General features: G+C 34.4%; 1 protein-coding gene across 2 annotated transcripts in view; it reads right to left on the bottom strand.

Annotated features, from left to right (window-relative positions):
• LOC108745904 (disintegrin and metalloproteinase domain-containing protein 10) overlaps window positions 1-21330 on the bottom strand; it is a 128801-nt gene that overhangs the window by 5349 nt on the left and 102122 nt on the right. For both annotated transcript variants that reach the window (XM_018482327.1, XM_018482328.1), the window contains exons 2-4: window positions 10799-11062; window positions 6058-6252; window positions 927-1219 (exon numbers count right to left, since the gene is read on the bottom strand). In XM_018482327.1, coding sequence (XP_018337829.1) covers window positions 927-1219; window positions 6058-6252; window positions 10799-11062 — 752 coding nt within the window. The remainder of the gene's footprint in view (window positions 1-926; window positions 1220-6057; window positions 6253-10798; window positions 11063-21330) is intronic.

Here is a 21330-nt window from a genome sequence, read left to right as displayed (position 1 = left end):
TATATATATGTATATAAATATGTTCATTAAAATTTAATATACAAGCTTTATATGTATATTTTCTAAACTTTTCACGTTAATTATCTTAAGTAAAACTCTCTACAAATTTTTATAAAGAGAAGCTCGAAAAAATTTGTCTAAACAAATCATTATAATTGCTTTCTGTGAAATGTGCTCTCTGCAAGAGTACGGCGATATCAAAGTCGGAACATAGGGCACAGAAGGATAGGAATATTCTTTTTGCGAACAACACTGGAATGCGGATGGTGTCTGGTTTGTTGAGAAAATGCAAAAGGGAATTGCACTGACCGTGCTGCCGACGAAAACGCATATGAATGTGACCATAGGAAGAGAACGGATGGTATTCGAGGTATTTCTCTATTGTGTAAGGAAATACTGGAATTCCCTAGTTACAAATTGCCAGCGAGAATTGGGTCATTTCGTCGTTCTAACAATCTGATATCCTACCTTTATTTCTTTTACATGATCATAAATGCCAATCTTCTATGTTATTTCTTTTTATCGCTAGATAAATTAAAGATAGAATGTAGGAAAAAATATTGAACTTTTAATTTCAGAGGATAAATTCATCAGCGAAAATGCGAAATAAAAATTTTTTTTAATTTAATTAGATATATTAATTTTCCGTATATTTTGAAATTGTTTAGATATAATTATAAATATAAAATAAGAGAGAAATAAAAAAAATATCTCTTATTCTATCTCTAAAATATAAATTGCATTCAAATATTCTCGCATACAATTAAAATGAAAGAAAAAAAGCATTATAACAAATATATATGTATCTTCGAGATATACTAAAAATTGTATAGATTTAAAATTGCCTAAAATAATTTAAAAGAACATCTCTCCAATGAATTTGCGATATATTTAGAAGCTGTAGGCTTAAAACAAATTTCGCGTACCTGTTCGGAGATATGCCTCCATATAAGAGGATCCGTTTGGATGAAAAGCGAGCAGGTGTTGTTTTCTTTCGACCTAGTCGCTCTTCGTGGCCTGCGATGGCTAGGTTCATTAGCTTCTCTACTATATTTGTGACCAGGAGCCTCCCCGTTCCAGGGTGCGACATTTGGTTTTGGCTCCTTCTGATTTGACGATGGGACCGTTTTAGGCGGTTCATCCGGTGCAGCAGAATTCTGCACGCTTTCCATCCATTCTATCACATCACTATTAGTAATACCACATCCACCGCCATCACCTGAAAAATTCATCATTAACTAATCATCATTTCATATAGGACTTTATAAATCTGTTTTTGAGTCTAAACACATGTGTTCAAGACATAACAATTAATTGGCAAAGTAAACAACAGAATGATCAAAAACTTTGCTCTGTTGTAATCGTCAATATTAATTTAAAGGGAAAAATATATTTAGAAATATTACGTGAAAGTATATGACAAAAACTAGCAATAATTCATATAAAAATAATCGGAGGAATATATATAGTAATAAAATACTACAAAATACTGCAATAAAATACTTCAGCAATTTCTATGATAAAGTTAGTCATCAATTATTAAACGAGAATTAATTATCAACGCTGGTTTTTTATGCACGGTAAAGACATGTCCATTTATTTGTAGCTCGAATTGACCCTAACAGGAAATAGCAGGGTAATAATAGAGGCCACTGGTATTTCTGCTTCCTAAACTACAGTAGATGAAAATCTGGGAGCGTGAATCGTAAACCAGGAAGCGCCGCAAGGTTCCTAATTAATGGCAAAGTTCATTGCCATTAATTCTGAATCTGGTCGTGGAACTCGAAACATCCACGGCCACGTGGGAGTCTTACATCATCGATGGGATACATGCGCTTCGAGTTCTCATGTAGGTAGGTCGAAGTATATCCTAAAATGTCTTTAGATGGGAATATAGAGCGAATAATAACGATACGGAAGCCAAGTCACGTACCATACAATCTGCATCGCGTGAGTCGCGTTGTCACCGAAACAGTCGTACATACGCGGCTTAATCATTGGCACAATACGCTCGAGGTATTTGCGTGAAGCGAATATATGGACATAATGCGTCGACTAATGGCGACCTTGTCGCGGTCTCCCGGGTGTTGTATTATGGTACATGATCTGCATATGCGAGAACGTGGCGGCCCAGCCCATCGGAAATCGTCTTACTAAATTTCGAATTGGTTTCCGATTTTCCGTAGAAAAAATATCTTCACTCGATATAGAGAATTTGCTAAAATTTACAGCGTATTTTCGCGATATTTGCATATTTTTGGAAGTTACAAGTTTTTACAAAAATTAATTCATTGAATTGTAAATTATTCTTTAACTTCTTTTTTCTCTAATCTTCACTACTTTTAAACGTAATTTTAACCGCAAATGATACAAGTTCAACAAACTCATTTCAAGTGAAAGCAGAGTGGAAGCTTTTATTTCAACGATTTTTCCTCCTATATTGCACGCAGAGTTATTGACTTTTTTATACTCTCAAAAGAATTTTACCGTTTATAAAATGGGAATATCATTTTTGGTTTGTATTTAATGGCGATATTAACGAGCTAAGATTAATATATCGTATCTCTTACAGACATTCTCTCAATCTATCTTCCAGAGTCGGTTCGCATAAGTACGAACCAATAACATCGCTGCCGATACAGCTGAGATAATCGTGGTTGTCGGCTTTATTGGCTGGTTAACCGTAAGCCGCGAGCTTTAATGACTCGGCATTTCACGCGTGACGATATTGGTTGTCTGTACTATTGCTGTTTATTATCCACGCCTACGTGCTAGTGTCAATAGATATTTCATGAGGTGGAAATGAAAGAAACGCCGCGCCGGGAGAAACCGATTGACCGCGCTTGTTTTTTTCCCACGCATATTTCGCTCGTTAACATCAGAGTTGCGAATGACACATTTCTGTACCATTTAAAATTCACGAGTAAATCGTTACTTCATGTAAAAAAAAAAATTCAACTTTTTTCATAAATCTTGACTCTTGAATATTTTTTATTTAAACTACATTTATTGATGCTATAGCTTACAACTAGATTTACTTTATACACTAGAAAAAAAATTCCTAAATCTAAGTAATATTTTCTTGAATAGTATTAAGTAAACATTTCTTTACTGCAAATAAATTTATTCAAAAAAAGAAAGTAATAAATAATACACGTTTACGTAGTAGTTATTTATTTGCAATAAGAAAATGTTTACTTATTTTTAGTACTATTTAGTACTATTTATTACTTAGATTTAGGAAATTTTTCCAGCGTAGCTATCTCTTTCTTCGTATCTTCCCACGTTAGTGTCTAATATTATCTATCATGTCTAATAATGCATCATACTCCGAGAGAGTTTGGACCTAGAATGTGAAATACATTTCACCCTACTCCACTCTGCTCACCTTAGCGTTATCGTGCCTTATGCAATGCTCCAATAAATGTAGCAAACTCATAACATCAGACGTGTTCCCGGAGAGCAAACACAGCGAGACGGTGAGATTCGGTCCACGCAGCATGCATGAACGGGCGGCGCGATAAATATTACACGTAATGCACCGGTCTGTTTATTTCAACGTTGGCCGTTTATGCTACTGCTACCAGTACAGTGATGACGGTGGATTGCGCAGCTCGAAATTCGCTAGTCGTCTATGTAGCAGTCACGCTGACTATGCCAGATTCAGAACGAGACTGCACTCCCGGCGATTCCATCCGCGCGCACCTATCCAAATAAACTACTTTCCTTCCTAATGATAATACTCTAAATGAGCATGGAATTCGTACTGTGGACTTTCCGATATCCATATCTACGCTTTAAACGACGCAATCTTACGCTGGTCGCTATTTCGTTTCTCGATAGCGTATACACAAAGGAATACCGAAAGTTTAGAATTAGCCAATTCCGTCCGAATTGGCTAATTCTTTAACAAATCCTAAAAATAATTCGCTTAAGTGGAAATTTTATTCTCAAATATATTGTAATATGTTTTTATTGCCGGAGAGACTTTATAACAGTAAAATATGTTAGGGTTATTCAACTAGTGTGCTGCAAAGGATGTGCTTAAAATGTGCTACGAAAATTGTAAGGAAAGTAAAAAGCGAAAAATTTTAGAAATCAATAAAAATTTATATCTAAAATAAATTTTAAAATTAAAGAAAAAAAAAACGAATATAGAGCGCAAAATAAAAAATGTTTTAAAAATTGTAAAAAAATATCTAACTTAATATATTGTGTGTGTATTCTCATTTTAACCAAAATAATTATATATAATCTCTCATCATTGTAATAAAATCATTTTTAAAATGATAAAATAAAAAATAAAAAGTTTAGAACTTTACTTTTTATTTTTGTACAAAAAGAACAATTTTGCTGAAGTATCTGAAAAAGTTAAGAAAGTTAGATATCTAAAAATAATTTTGTTGGACTATTAAAATAATTACATGCATGCTGAATAATGCTACAAAAAGTTTTGATATTCTAGCGAGTAGTTTGAATGTCCTATATATCTAATTGTTTTAATAAGCTGACAAAAGTATCTAGCTATACTTTTGAATACTTCAACATAACCGATATAAATGTCATGTTATCTGATAAAAGATTTATGCTGAATCGTGTTAATGATGTACCTCGACAAATTTAGCTCGTTATTTAATGTGTCGCGAATTGAAAAATGCTGGAATGTATTTTAATAAATCAATGTAAATAATAACCAAATTATGACATATAAGTTTGTTTTTATCCTCAGAATGCAGCAAAAAGCTAATTAAGAGGTGTATGAAGAAACCTTATTACAATTATTCTACCAATCAATCGACCTTTCCATTAAGGCGAGTGATTTGATTCTGACTTATGGACGTGTTTTTAAACACGACTGCTAAAGGATTGTAGTAAAGAATGGAAGCGAATGATGTTCCGAGAAGAGAATAGAAGATAGGCATCGCGTGACAAAAGGGTGGAAGGTGCAGGTACATGATGTCGTGAGGCGCCACTTCAAGGCTGTTACATCGAAGAACATGTCCAAACGAACGTTTAAAAATGTTCTCAGACACACGGCTGCCTTATAATTAGTAAATCTTTCATGCACGACGGACATAACAATTATTATCACAACCGGTAGTTAACTAAATCGTTTCCAATCTAAATTTATCATTTTCTTCGAACACATATTAGGTACACGCTGCTTCTTCGTGTGCATAATGAAGTTGGCAGCTTTGTTCGAAATCATAAAGTTGTTTCAATCAGATATTAAACAAACTTTCATTACTCGAGTTCAACATACAGTTGTATTATCGTTTGTAAATATAAATATAAATAATATACATATATATATATATATATATAAACTAATCAAAAGCTTGTAAAGTGTGGAAAGTTATTTACATTGAATATTTATTTACATTGCAAATTTTCTCCACAAATTGCAAAAATATTTATAAATCATCATGGTATAATCTCACAAAAGTTAAATCATATGATACACAGAGAGGATAAGTTTAGTGAAAAATATTTAAAAATTTAGCTATAAACAGATCTGAAAATAATTTTGTACTGCTAAAATAATCATATAAAATGCTCGAACTAATTATTAGAACGTTAACACTTTTTGCAGCAATGCTCATCATGCTCGAGATTCCCACGTAATTATTTTCATTGTCCAACAAAATTATGTTCAGATTTGTGTCTAGCTGAATTTTTAGATACTTCGGCAAAATTCTTCTTTCGATATATTTTGTGATATTTTTTTATATTTAAAGAGATATTATTTAAAAATTAAAATATTTCGTTTTTTGTTAGTTGTACATTTAAATAATTTTTTCCTTCATTAAAACTAAATATTTTATAATAGAAATACATTGTTGAAAAATATATTGTTGAAAGTATGAAATAAACCAGCGATAAAAGGATAATGTCGAATATTTCAATATTGAAAATTTATAATAAATCGCTTGAAGCTAAAAGTCGTTTCTCTGCTAAATAAATCGTAATATTCGCGAATTAATGCATAAGCAGTATATATGCGCCTGAAGAGTTAACATCGATAAAAAAAAGAGAATTTTGTTTTTGTTATCTTACCTTGTCGAACGTCCAAGTACGGATCACCGACATCATTCTCATGATAGATCAAAGAATGCAATGTCTCGTTTATCTCATGTGGCGGAAAATAGTAATGCGCCCTTTCCACGTACCACGCACCACTTTTCGGTGATACTATCTTCCCGTGGAAGACTCCATCACTAACACTTCCGAACACGTGGCTACCAGGTTCGCCTGAAAGCAAAAGATATATTTCTGATCAGATGCGCGACAACGAGAATATCTAAAAAATTTTATCATATTAATCGTGGCGATAAATTTTTAAGAGCACATTTTCATTTGGTTTAAAGTATAGCGAATTCAGATACAATATTTGTGTGCAACATATAGATTTCTATTTTATGGATTTAATTTTTTGGAAAAATATTTCAATTTTTATTTTTTCTTCCTTTGACACGATTAAAAGGAAAAAAAAATTATAAAAGTAACATGGATATTTGGATAAATGTAAGTAAGAAATCACATTCGAACGTATGTGACTCTCGCTTTGCTTGAAAAAGTATCGACGGTATAAACTTCGTCTCTCGGTAAAACTTTCTGCACCAGAAACTACCGGCTTACGCAGCAACTTGCTCTTGCTGTCTAGCTATCTAATTTATACGTTTAACCGAGATGCACGTAGGAAAATTAATAGCGCGTATATTTTTATCTTTCCACGAGGATAAAAAATTTTAAAAATTAAACAGACTAAAATAGAAACTTGATTTAATTATAACGTAGAAGAACGTATAAATATGTAAATTTGGTGTACGCAGAATGTAAATTTAGTGTTCTCTGTAGTAATGGAATATTTCATATACAGATGGTCTGTGCCAATTTTCTCATCTAGAATTAAAAAAAATTCTGTAGCAGTTACTCTGCATGCCTGATATGATGGTTCAATAATAAAAACTATATAAAATTTAACTTGATTCAATTTAAATAGTTTTATTTTTAATATAAAATACTTATTAACGTTTATTTAAAAATAACAAAGAAGATTTTGTTATTTGCTTGTATCAATCAATTTGCCTAATAATTTCCAATCAAAATCTTTTATAAAACTTTTTCTACTTGTAACTTATAAATGTTGATCCTGCATTTTGACACATAATCACTAGATATTCTTTTTAATTAATTCTCTAATATGAGTAAATTTTTAACTCTTTCGTGATCAACGGAACATATTAAAAATTTATTTATTGCCACCTTCAACCTATTGCATTCCAGTTCCATTAAAATGTTCTTCAATGAAAATTATAAAAAACATTATTTTATAAAATAATGAAAAGATTTAAAAAAATGGTGGTGTGGTTTTTACAATTATGTCATAAAACCACTTTCCAAAATAAATGATATTATGAAATTAATATTTGACGTTGTGATATTGTAAAATTAATATTCCAAAAGAAATAATATAACGGGAAAAAGAAATGCCTTTTTATCAATCATCTATAAAATTCAAAAATTCGGATTCCACAGTTATATCATCCGATTTGAGAATTTCTTCAATAAAACGTGCAATGAATATTTTATTTTTCTTTGTGCAAAGGAGCTGCGTTTGTCAACAAAAATATATTTGACTCTAAGGAAATGTTGGAATCGTATCTCCGTCGTATTACGCATAGAAAATATTTTGCAACACATTTTCGTTGGACTAACACGTCCAACGTGAAAAGATAGTAAGTATTGAATCATTAAAATCGCAGAATAAAATCTCAACATATTGCAGATAGCAGATAGTAGATGATAATAATAGAAAGAATATTTAGAAAGCGTTTCGCGCATATCCTTTTTCTCTTTAGATAATAGATCGCAGGAAAGTAAAGTCGCCCGCACAGCCGAGCTTATCACAATTCAAAATTCCTTTTGTTGCAAGAATAAAGGAAATCTTTTGCTTCCAATACGAAAAACATTTCAGACGGTCTCTAACGTCAGTTTAGAGTTCTTCTTCGCGCTTATGCACACATATTTTCTAGAACTGACATTGTTCTTTAAAGTTTTAAATATGCAAAAATATTAAATCAAGAATTTGTTAAAGTGTTATAGTTTATCATATAATATCTATAGAGACTTCTTTTATGATAAAGGGGAAAAAAAAATTGTTCAAATAAATTTTCAAAGTTATCTAAAAAACTAATTTAAAAAATAATCTTCAATATTTTTTAAAATTTAAATTAAAGTCATGTAACAAGATACATTTTTCTATTTTTTTTTTTCACCAAAAAATTTGAAGTATGTAAGATACATTTAAACTTCTTTTGTTTAATCATAAAAGCTTTTCATAGGCTTGAGAAGCGTACTTCGAATAACTTGTTAACAATAGTGACAAAGTCTTTATCGACTAAATCAACGACTTAAAATTTCTTCAATCTCTAAATTAAGATATAACTTTCGTGGCATTATCGAAAGGAAATCGGGACAGGTTGCAGAAAATTATAATATGATAGATAAACCGTTTTCCATTTGATTCATAATCCGTTGCTCCCATAAATCATTAGAATGAAAATAAAAGTCCCACCTGGTATCTACGCTGACACGCACTTTTGCGTGTCACACCTGGCATCGGGAAATGTTGCGGAAGTGATACAAAGAAATAGTACCGCCTCGTCGAGGATGCATGTTGCAGATTGCAACCAGAATATATACCGACGACAAAACGAATGCGGAGGTTGGACAGACCACTGAATGTGTCGCGGTTACATTTAAGTATGGTTCTTTGTTTGTACAGTTGAAAGCATTCTACTTCTATTAAATTTAGTTTATTTTGACGAAAGTTCTTTGAATGTGCAGGATGTCTTGTAAGGATAACGTTAAATTTCAGTAACATATTCTGAGATGGATTTGAAGACGGCTTTCCTTCATCTGAGATATATTTGATTTCATATTTCATTGCAACTTTAGAATAATAAATATTTTGGGAATTCTACGTGTTACGTCGAGATTTTGCCAAAATTAATTTTCGCTTGGCATAAAAATAATATCGCTTAAATCATCAAAATTGATAATTTTTTGTTAAGTAAGTACATTATTAAACAAAGGGATTCACTGAAATCTGATAAAAATTTCCTAGTATTTTCGGATCTTTTAGGTATTTTTATTCAAGTTTCAGGTAAAATTAGAGAATTGTTACTATGCAATTTTGATATAAATTGGAGTGCAAGCAACACAAACAAACTGTATATTAAAAATTAGTGAAAGACAAAAATTCCACGAGACTATATTTATCATTTTCTACAATTGGAGTCACAAAATCTATAGAGAAGATTCATTACAATACAGTAGTGAGCTACTGTCTTCAATTGAATGTTGTCTTCTATTATTATTCAAATTTTTGTTAGACAAACTCACGATATACAAAAATGTACGTAAATATACACGGACGTATATGATATATTTATTACTAGCTGATTTATTACTAGCTGACATTTTGCATTATCAAAAAAAATCAAAGAAACAAGATTTTCAGACAGAAATAGAATTTAAATTTAAAAGTAAAATTTCAAAAATGTCCCCGAGTGCCGAGTAAAATTCCATGAAAATCCCTGATATATTTTCAAACATAAAAAAGAAATCTCCTAAAATTCCAGGTTTTCTAAATTTTTTCCGGACAGTAAACACTCTGTTTTATACTTCAATTTATATTTCCAATGGAAAAAAAAGTTTTCTATGTTATATCCACCTGCAATATCCTACTAAATTTTCATTTTTTTCCTGTACTATTACAAAATTAATGATATTATAAATGTTATAGTCGCAAATAAATATTTAAATGTTAAAATTTATAATTTCTAAAATCAGCGTTTCTATATTTACTCCGAATCCTCTTAGCCTTCACTTCCCTTTGGCATACATATGTACAATCGTTTTATTACTTTTGCAGAAAGAAATGCCTCTATTTCTCCCGAAATAAATATTTTCAGAGGATGTTGCGACTACGAGTATAAACACAGACACTCATACAATTTTATGTCGCCGTCTACGTGACCCTCTCGCGAGAAGAAAGCTCGAACGATCGTTGCCGATCGATTTCGTGTAACTTTACATTGCAAGCATCATTTATGCAAATATATAGGGCACCAAGAAGATTGCAGACTTGATGTCATAATCTACAAGTCTATATTTGGCAAAGTGTATGTTGTGTTGTGTGCGTCAATGTAGATACTGTTTAAGTTGCAGATCTCTATCACATTATAGTACATACACGAATCTCTGAATAGATTCTGACGACAGATATTATAGAAATAGCTGAGGAACATCGTGTTAAGAAATATGTTATAGAAGTTACTGAATAGAAGAAAAACAAAAAAAATTAATCAGGTAATGTACAATTTTAGCATCAATCGATGATAATGTATACGACGAATATAATGTAATGTCGAACGGTCGGACGTACGATCTATTTCGAAAGGTCAAACAAAAATAAAATCGCAATGTTAAATTTACAAAAATATCAAATCAGAAATTGCAAGCAGTCAATCTTGATTCTATTTCATTAAAATAATAATATCAAATCAAGCACGTTCTTGGAAGCTTCATACATAATCAAATAAGAGAATGGGATTGCATAATTTCATAATATTCATAACATTATACGAATTGTGTTATTTACGTATCAAACTTCGAATTATGTTTAATTACACTAGTCTCCTTAATTGCACCCAGAAACAGATTTAATGAATAATTAAAGGAAAACGCGGTTTATCGAAAATGTCTCGTAAAGATATATCATAAAACATACCGACTAGGTTGCCCTGATAAACGTGAGAGACGTCGGAGTTGTACTGTCTCTCCCCCGTAGAGCCTTCAATAATTAAATTGTTGCTAAAGGTGGTCGAGTCCCGCTTTAATCGAATGTGGAAGTCCTTGCCGTGCGCGCGAAACTTTAACGTCACGGTACTGTCGCGGTTGATCGACCTCTTCGCCCTCAGGTGACTTCGATGGACTTCCTCGACAGGATATGACAGCGTTTCGTAGTGGCGAATGTACTCGTTCAGTCGACGAGCTGCAAGAAAAGTATAAATAAATTCTTAATACATTTGAAGTCAATCTTCATAAAATAAGTGTTAAATTAAACTTCATCCAATTTCAAATTCCGACTTGCCGCAGCCGTGAAACATTAAATAGCCTAAGACTCAATTTAAAGTTCATTACATGGAAGCCGACGTATATAAAATTATTATGCAAGTCGCAAATGTCGAACATTTTCTTGAAATCATGAACAATAAAATTATATTTTATTCTATGAAGTTTAAAGCGCATTACAGATCTAATAGCCAGCCGAATTCGAACGTGCAAAAACTCTACTGGAAACTTCCTAAAATATTCGTAAGCAGATCGATCGAATAATTCAGCATCTACAGATCCAGATTTGTGTATATACTACAATACGACGCTTATTCGTCAACAACGAAGAGAACTAGAGAACTAGACCTCTTTTCACTTAACAAGTCTCAGCCCAGCTCATATTGCACAATAAAAACGGGATGATCTAATCTGTTGCTGATTGAGAGAACTGAATAGAGAAACCCTCTAGAGATTCACTTCGGAATTGCGTTGCGTAACTCATCTCTACGTTAACGAGACAAAATGCCCCGCGGAGAATGACTTGATAGGAGTTCCCCTCTTTCGCTCCGCATTGCTTGTAATTTCCAAAAGTACAACATGAATTTATATCAGGCGACTTTTGTTCGCGAAAAAATCCGGAGTAACCGTGCGCGACAAAAGGGATGCAACGGCCGCGCTACGTGGAAAGCTACGACGACAATCTCGCCAGGTTTTATGTACATATCTGCCAGGCGATACGAGGGTTGTGCACCGGCACTCTCTTGCTGTCCAGAATCCCAAACGCTATCCGCGAGATGCACGCGATATTCTCGGAACAACGTTGCCGTAGTGTATGAATATTATGGAGGGCAAAAATGCACTTTCCTCGTCGCGTCATTTAGCCGATTTCTAAAGAGCGCCTCGCAAGCACCCCGTATTATGCTTTACGAGACGCACCACCTCCGTTACCTCGCATTCACGATAAGTGCAATTGCGCAAATGAGTCAGCCCGATGCCAGACGCGTAACTTTTAAGGCTGATCACGGTAAATGAGGCATGTAATTCTCCAAGTTCTTAATGCTTTTCAGCCTATTTGCCATGTGAACAATGCTAAATTGCGTCGCACCAAATGAAGATATCCGTCTCCGAGCGCAGAAAATTTCACGTGATATAAGATTTATCTTTATAGAAATAGATTATTCTTTTTTCGCTCCAATGTTTACATGACAATGTAGTTACCAAGCGGGATCATTCCATTATCCCGGAAATTCGATATCCGGGAAGTCCGATATATTTTTATTCACGAAGAGCTATTTTTATAAATATCGCGAAGAATTTACGAAAAGTCAAGAGGAGTAATTTATGTGTCCAGGGAGAAAGGTAGAAGGAAATGAAATTGTTTTATGATCGATATTTTTATCTTGACGTCAGACATTTAATCTCATTATGCGCTGAAGAATTACGTGATGCTGCACCCAGTATCCGAGAAATCATGCAAGAGTGCATTGCGCGTTCGAGAGCTATAATTATAGCATCTTATTAGGCACAGGACTGAGTATCATTCCCCTTTCCATTACTTATTCTGATATTTAAACGACATCTTTCAAACGTATTTAGTGCTGCAATTTACGGACATCAAAAGAAATTCTGATACCGAGTGATAATATGCAACTGAATTATATTTTTCGAGATATTTCACTTCCACGTAATATATTGCAAGTGGAAAAATTGATTTTTATAAAAGCGGGCAGCCTGTACTTAACTTTTAGCTTAGCGAACACGGAGATGTTAAAAAAGAAGACAAGTAAACGTCAAGGCTCTCTAGGTTTCATTCTTAGGTTGTAGTATTGGAATAAAGAGAAATTTTACGCAAGTAAGCTCGAAATAAGCTGATTGTCTACCCTCGCCTAGGACTCTCGTCTTCGCCCGCCAAATCAAGCCACCGAAGAAGGCATAAAGTCGAACAGAAACGGCTTATCAACCAACATCCGTTCACGTTAAAGAAAACGTTTCATTGTTCATTTGTTACATAGTAATGAGAGATTATATTAGTCCGCCATATATTCATAAAATAATTGCAATCTCTTTGTCGTCTCTTGTTTCTAAAAAAAAAATAACTACTATCGATTGTACCTATTTATTGCCAATATCGACATGACATTAGCCAAGATATAAGAATCAATAATAAGATTATATATGTTTAATAAATATAAAGTTAATTGTTCCTCTTAATGAAACATTAATTGAATAGCATCACTTTTTGCTTCTCAATTTTCGATATAGCAGTACAATTATTGAATGAACGCCCGCATGCCACCTTTGCAATTTTATAACTTTAACGAAACAGCATTAAAATAATTAATAAACAAAATTTGTAACGTTTTTATAATTACACCTTGTTAATTAAGCTTCAGATTAAAATTTCATTAAAGTTCACGTGAATTAAGAAATCAGATCTCATACAATGTATTTACATTTTATTCGTTATATATGTATATATATGAGAGCATGTTCAGTTAATTTCCAATGCTAAACAAAATCGTAATTATATTATTATGGAACAGATTCGTTAAGCAATAATAAATTCTGTTTTACTACTAAATCTGCTATATTTCGGTGAATACTCAGTATCAAATAAAAAGTCGGAAAACGAGATGCGACTCGCTTCCACATTTCCATCCGCTCTCGAATGAATAGAAGGATTTGAAACGAAACATGAAAACGTATCGACATCTAAAGCTGCAGGGACGCATATGATGCATGAGACAGACTGCGACGACGTACCTTTTTATGCATTGTAGCGGGAGGCGGATCGATACGTGTTCGTATAACGTTACTGGTTTATCTCAGAGCGTGAAAATTCCGCCGGTTGTAGCGCGCAAAGAAATAAATCAAATGCGCCTGCATCTTTTCGGTGCAAAAAATATACCTCTGTAATGCGTAACGAACGAATGATATTTCGAATATGCGATAAAATAGAATAGTTCGCGTCCTACGTAATAATAAAAATAAACTCCTCCTGCAATCATTTTACTGGCAAAATCACGGAATCGTAGAATTAATAACTCACGTTATCATAGAATTAAATATAATTAAAATGCAGTTGCATAAAAGAGCACACTTCGCCAAATGCATCTCATCTGGCATATTCAACATAAATCTCCTCACCTTTCGCTTTTCCTGGATGATCGAATGTCCGATAGACCATACGACAGACACAGTCAAACTTGTTTCGTTCGTTGTTTGCAGCACGGAACAAAAATCGAACAAAGTGAAAAATGTAACGTACCTCATAATCCTGTGCCAGAAACAAAGAGACACTAGGAAATGAAGAGTCATTACCGCGTTTCAATGTAATTTCATCCGCCGTTGTAATCCTATTCACTTTCAAGAGGATGTAGTAAATGAATAAAGCGTTCGATGCAAACTCGGTTTACAAACTGTTAAGGAAATTGAATCAGCCAGAAAAATCTTTTTTCACAGTCTGATAAATATGAGATAAAATAAAAACAAAAAAAAAAAAAACAATTTCGATATTTTCACTTCTACGTCAAATATGTGTAATTAACAATTCGAAATTATGTACACAACAACAAAATTGGAACCATTCGAACTTGCATAATAATAGGATTTTACTCGAAAAATCCTTGATTAGTCGCTGTGGATTGTTATGAATTCACAATGAGCTCGGTTCCTAAATAAAATCCGCTTCTATAACTGTGAACGACTTCCTTGAATAATATTTATCGCTTTAACCAAGTTTTAATTACGCTGTAACGAACGTTTCCAATATTCTGGTGCTGAAAAAATAACTTTAGCCATGGTAGAACGACAAAATCCATCTCGGAATGATAGAGACGTTGGTTTTGCAACTACTTTAATGCATCGAGGAGAAAAAAAGAAAAAGCAATATTCTGAAGAGACGAGAAGGGATGATATCGGAAAATGAAGAGCGGTAGCCTACTCCTCATTCTATCCCGCAATTTTCCGAGCTGTGTCTTCAGCCACGCTGGTATTCTTTCGCGCGAATTGCATCGAAAACGCTCCACGAAGCGCCATGATATTTGGATACGAAGATGAAGGTGTGGCGAGACCGGGAACAAAAATGCAAATTGTGTCTACCCGGCGGGAACCATCAATCCTCTCGTTGTCGACGTTCTCTCGTAACGCGACAAAAGCATTGTTTAAACCTCTAATATATTTTGAAACGCGAAATAATCCTTTGTATTTTTAATATAAATTATCATGCATGCACAATTTTATGTATATTACTTAATAATTTTTTTGTGTTCACACACGCACGGTGCTCTGAGTTTTGCGAATATAAAGACGATTTTTTTAAAAAGAGAATTTTAATGCTTATTTCATCTTCTAATTAATTTTTTAATTGATGACTGTTTTAGTGTTTGAATAATATAATACAAAAAATACGCTTTGTGAACGTGCTTTGAAATAATTTATTCCAGTTCTGGGAGCTTCGTTTAATAATCCTTGATCTGCTTAATTCTTATTATATGAGTTTTGTATTATATAATGTATAATTTTAGTTGGTTCGTTTGTTTAAATTTTATTTAAATTCGTTCCGCCTTGCATTACATATCCGCTTTTCTTTTAGATCGTAAAAAGGTTTTATTTTGCACGAATCCAACAATAACAAACAATTGATCAAAAACAGTTAGTTCCATCAATTCTTTCTGTAATAAATAATTCTGTAATTTTTATAATTCTTTCTGAATTTATGTTTTGTCGATTTTTTTAAAATTTTATATAGAAAGAACAATTTTGCTAAAGTATCTAAAAATTTAACTAGATATATAGATTTGAAAATAATTTTGTTGGAATCTTAAATAATGAGCGATGCTATAAAATGTTTTGACATTCTAGCAACCAGATTAAACATTCTACATAATTATTTTGATAGATCAACAAAATTATATATTTTCAGATTTGTATATATCTATATAAAATTTTAGATACTTCAGCAAAACTATTCTTCCCGTGTATATTCTCTGTACATGGTCGAACTGTATTTGATACAGAATTCGCAGTGATTGCGATCGTGAGATCGTCACATTCGCTACGTCGGAGCAGAATTAAATCTCAAGGTAACGCGTATCAGATGTGGTTATTGAGGCAAACGGGTCAGCGCACGTGCCATTATGCTCTTTGAAGTTCTATGAGCGTAAATATCCCGTAGCTCCATATCGCTTTTACACTATCGCACGTTTCGGGAAGCATGTAGACTCTCCACCGCGTCGCTATTAGGATAAAGTGGAACACAATCAACGTCTCTCCTTTTGCCAACCAAGTATGCGTCGCAGACATGTACGTGGTATTGTCGTGCACTGAGGGGGAAACCGAATCATTATTGACTCGAAATTGAAATCTCAGCGATACTGTTTATTACGGCGAGAGAAGGATTTCGTCCTCGATGTACCTCGAGTACAATCGTACTTTCCGTTTTCCGCTAACGTTCAATCCAACTAATGAACGTCGCGTGCTCCGGACGCGACGGATTTCTATGTTACGGCGAAACAATAATAGCGAGACACCGGATGCGGCGAGAACGATATACTTTCGCGGTTAGTCGGATGTGCGCTTTTAGATAGAACCGATGACGGCAGTTTCCAAGCTGGTCAGATCCGCTTGCATCAACCAGTTTCGGAAGGATTTCATTTCCGGACGCGACATTGCGCCCACCCGCATACGGGAAAGGAACGTCTCTCGGATAGGAGAAGTCCTGGCGATTTGAAATACCTCAAAGTGAAATTGCTTCGGCAACCCGACACACAGTCGAGTATTACCGTGAAATAGTCGCACGTTACAACATCACCTACATTCGCCGTGGTACCACTTTTCTCGCTTTTTCTCTTATCACGATCTCTTGTCGGACCCGACGCTCCTAATGCGGCAATTAAAATGACCAGCTTTAAACGCCGTATGGCATCCACATGATACCAACAATAAAATTAAGCCGAGAGAGAGAGAGCATGGAATTCAATTTTCACCTTTTATCGCCGCATCTTGGGGGATAATATTTTTAAGCTTACTCAATCCCAACTCTTCGTACGTTAAAGCTGCGTATCGCGATTATTATCTTCGTTGCTTGCACGAGAGAAACCGTTTCGCGGTTGGATTTTCGCGTTTAAACAAGTTGAGCTAACGCTACTCTATATAAACAATAAGCTTCGAGATCAAATCTCTAACAATCCTAGTGATTTGACGCAAATTTCTGAAATAAAATTTCTGAAATAATAGTCGTTAAATAATATAAATATTTTTTTAACAAGAGTTAATTTTAACTCTTATTAAACTATTATTTAACTCATTTATTATTTAACTCGTATACATGAACGTGAGATCACGTATAAAGATTAGTGATAAAGTTCCAAGTAAGTGCTGCATAAATAATTTCAAGTTATTAAATTCGTACCTGCGTTCCTTGTTAGCGCGCTATTCATCCGAGTTCGTCGTTATGAACAATTGCTTCACATCAAGGCTGACTGTATCAATTCCAGGTGTCACTTGGTAATGACGGATGATATCGGTATTTCATTCGAGGAAGTTGAACGAGGAGCATGAAAAACTCAATTTCCATTCTCTGTCGAAGGAACGTCATAAAAACCGAATAAAGACTAACGAATTCGAATTTATACGTCTTCGTTATACTTCCTGCAAAATCGCTCCTGCAATATCGATCTATCAACATGGTGTTTTAATACCCCTTCTCTTCCTTTCCCCGATGTATCGTAGAGAGAGAGAGAGAAGAGAGAGAAACTGATTTCCGGTACTTTTCTATACATCTACAGGAAACAAGGTAGGAAAGGTCGGAGGGAGAAAGGAGGGTGTAATTCGTCATGGACGGATGAATCTCTCGTTGCATGGTTTATGAGCACATACATTGGACACATGGCTCGTTCGCGATCAATCTCACGCGCCCGCATGCGCGTTATATTTGTAGAAACGAAAAAACAGGACTGTTCCTTTTTGCGAAGATTATTGGATTGAGAATAAACAATCTCAGCAGAGGCTTCACAGCCTTCACAGAGAATCAGAAATTTTGGATAATTAAAAATTGTAAAGGGTTTTCCAACAAGAGATAGTATTTTGAATTATTAAAAAAACGCATTTTTTTTGCAAAAAAGCTGTGATATCTTTATTCCAATTCCAAATACAGACTGTGAGATTATGTTTTAAAAACGATATCCGCCAAATGGCCGCCTTGACTTTTCTTACAAATGGTCATCCTTCTGACGAAATTTGTCATCACATTTTCGCACATTTCGATTTAATTAAACTTCAAAATCATTAAACTTTTTCCTTTGGGATTACGTGAAGGATAAGATCTACACTAATGCTCCGCCTTCGATTCAAGTACTTAAAAATAACATTAGATCGGTTGTTCGTAAAATTAAGCCTGAAATGTGTGAAAATGTGATGACAAATTTCGTCAAAAGGATGACCATTTGTAAGAAAAGCCAAGACGGCCATTTGGCGGATATCGTTTTTAAAACATAACCTCACAGTCTGTATTTGGAATTCGAATAAAAATATCACAGCTTTCTTACAAAAAAAATGAATTTTTTTAATAATTTAAAATACCTCTTGTTGGAAAACTTTTTATCTTTCTAGAGTCCCCGGAGAAGCGCAAAAATCTGGTTTTAACCATTCTAGGCCACGATAACTGTAATTCATCTGGATCAGAAATCCATCTGAAGGGATAAAGAGGACAAAAAGAAGAAAAAGAAGAAGAAGGAGAAGGTTATTTTTTCGGAAAAAAGGTAAAGAGTAAAACGATAACAAAACTACAGATAGGATGAAGACTAAAGCAAGGAGCATTGGTTATGAAATCTGTTCCAGTTTCATAATGCTCGTCAAAATAACGATTGCTGATGATAACATGATAAATTTTAATCAGAATATATATTAAGAACAGAGAGAAGTGTAAAACAGTATTAAATTGAATTTAATTAAGCTATCTATGTTACACATCAATGAATCAAATTTAATGAAAATTACATATAAGTTGTAAAATTAAATTAGATATATTCAAAGATGGTTCGTTTTCTAAATTGAACTTTAGCCAATAATTTTCCGTAACTAAATATTAGTCTTAATTAATATCTATCTAGAAATTATTTAGCAAAGTGCGAATTGATATATTGAAATATTTCAATTAGATGCAAAATCTAATAAATATGTAATAAGTACAAGTTCTACTGATTAATCGACATAAGTGAATTGCAGAAAATTGGAACCTCTCTGATAACGTCAGAAGTAACCACTTTTAAGATGATAGTCTCCAAAGCGAAATAGAACTCTCTACTGAGGCTCTCTTTGTGGTACGTAAGAGAGGAGAGAGTCAAGAGAATTACTAACAGATACCGCATGATGTAACGCGACGGAACGGTTGCTCGCGTGTAATTAGTATTATTCCTGAAATAGTTTGAAACAATGCGGCGGATGAGCGAAACCGCATAGTAAAATTAAACTAACTTCTAAGCTTCTGAACTTGAGCGTTTCGAAACTTTTACTGCCTGCAAGCACTGTGTTTCGTTCGCATTTAAATATAACGATCGCGTGATCGCTCCACGGGGAAATAGAGCGCATTATGATGCATTGTAACAAGTCTCCGTGGTAATACCAACGGTATAAAGTATGTGCACCACGACGTTCGCTAATTGTTTATAACGATTTCGCCGTCACGAAGGATTTCCATGTGATAAAACGGAAGTTCCGCAACAATACAACCGTTTACGCGACCCGTTTGTCTGACTTGTGCGCACCACCGTCGCATAAATATTATAGATAACAGCACTATCAACGTCTATAAAGTTGAACGAAGATAAAGTATTTCGTAGCCGCAACTTTCTTGAGAAAGACAGTGATTTATATACTTGTCAGACAGATTCCTGAGACTACTTCGAATCACTTCAGCATCATGGTAAACACTCATCGATCGGATGTAACAAGCTTATAAAAAGTTCGAGACCTAATTAATGGAACTAGAGATTTTATAGAGCATGACTACCCATCTCTCGGCTGCGCCGTGAATTCACGGCGACGGTTCCCAACTTACACTGCACTTATTGCAGAGTTACGTGGCGTAACGAAATTTGTTACCTCGCAAGATGAATGCACACATTTTCATAATGCAAAAAATGAATATTTCAAATAATCATAAAAAAGAACAATTTTTCTTTCTTCTAAACCACCTAAAAGGTTTTAAGATTATTTAGGAAAAAAAAAAACAATTTTTCGAAAACAATTTTAGAAAATACCGAATACGGCGCATTAATAATTTCTATCTATAAAAAAATCGTAATGCAGTTTTATTTTTTATAATTTTTCTCGTCTTCTACAAGGATATAATATTAAAAACTGTTACTATTAAAAACGTGCGCGCGTATTTTTGAGATATCTACGAACACTGCAATCTCACATCGGATCAGTCGCGCAAAAACACTTCCCTGCAAAAGTCCGCTATCGTTATTCTCGCTGTATCTACGATTCAAGACTACGCTATCGTAAAAACAACGACGGGATGTTTTCGCGAACCACCAGTGCGGTGTGGTAAAGTATCGGTATGTATCCCCACACATTCGACCACGTTAATTCCCATCAGATCAGCCACGGATAAGATTCACCTCGCCTCGCTTCGTCTCGCGAGAACTCTGCATTATCTCCTCTCTTGCTCTCTCTCTCTCTCTCCCGTATCCGGGATTCATCCGTTCCTCTTCTCTAAGTTAACGTCGATGTTTACCGAAGTTCGCCCGGGGGACCGAGGATTTACCACCTCGTGACTCGAGGGGTGAAAATAGGGTTGACTTGGTACACGTTCGATCAGCCCCACGAGAGGGGAACCCGTGGAATGTCTTTTCTTCTTACAGCCCCGCGCGCGCGTTTCCCCGATCTACGTGTTGATTCCCCGTCGTAAGAGGATCTCGTGTAAGTAAAATGGAAGAGGATCTCCTCGCCCCTTTTACCTCTTGCGCTCTTGAAATTCGTAGCGTCGAGAATTTAACGCCGCCGCGCCAGGATAAGGAAAGGATTTGCTCTGGACGCACGAACCAAGAATTTACGGAAGCGTGAATGTCGCTTCGAAAAGTAGGACGGACGATAGTATTTGTCATTATTATACCTATAGCGTAGTACTGTTGCAGGGTGCACCGTAACCCGTAATCGAACGATGAATGGTGCATCTTACTCGAAGTTCTCTCAGCGTTG

The sequence above is a fragment of the Trachymyrmex septentrionalis genome, unplaced genomic scaffold (genome assembly GCF_001594115.1).
Source record: "Trachymyrmex septentrionalis isolate Tsep2-gDNA-1 unplaced genomic scaffold, Tsep1.0 scaffold158, whole genome shotgun sequence".
NCBI lineage: Eukaryota > Metazoa > Arthropoda > Insecta > Hymenoptera > Formicidae > Trachymyrmex > Trachymyrmex septentrionalis.
Note: the sequence above shows the minus strand (reverse complement) of the source record. Positions and strands in the feature narration are given on the sequence as shown.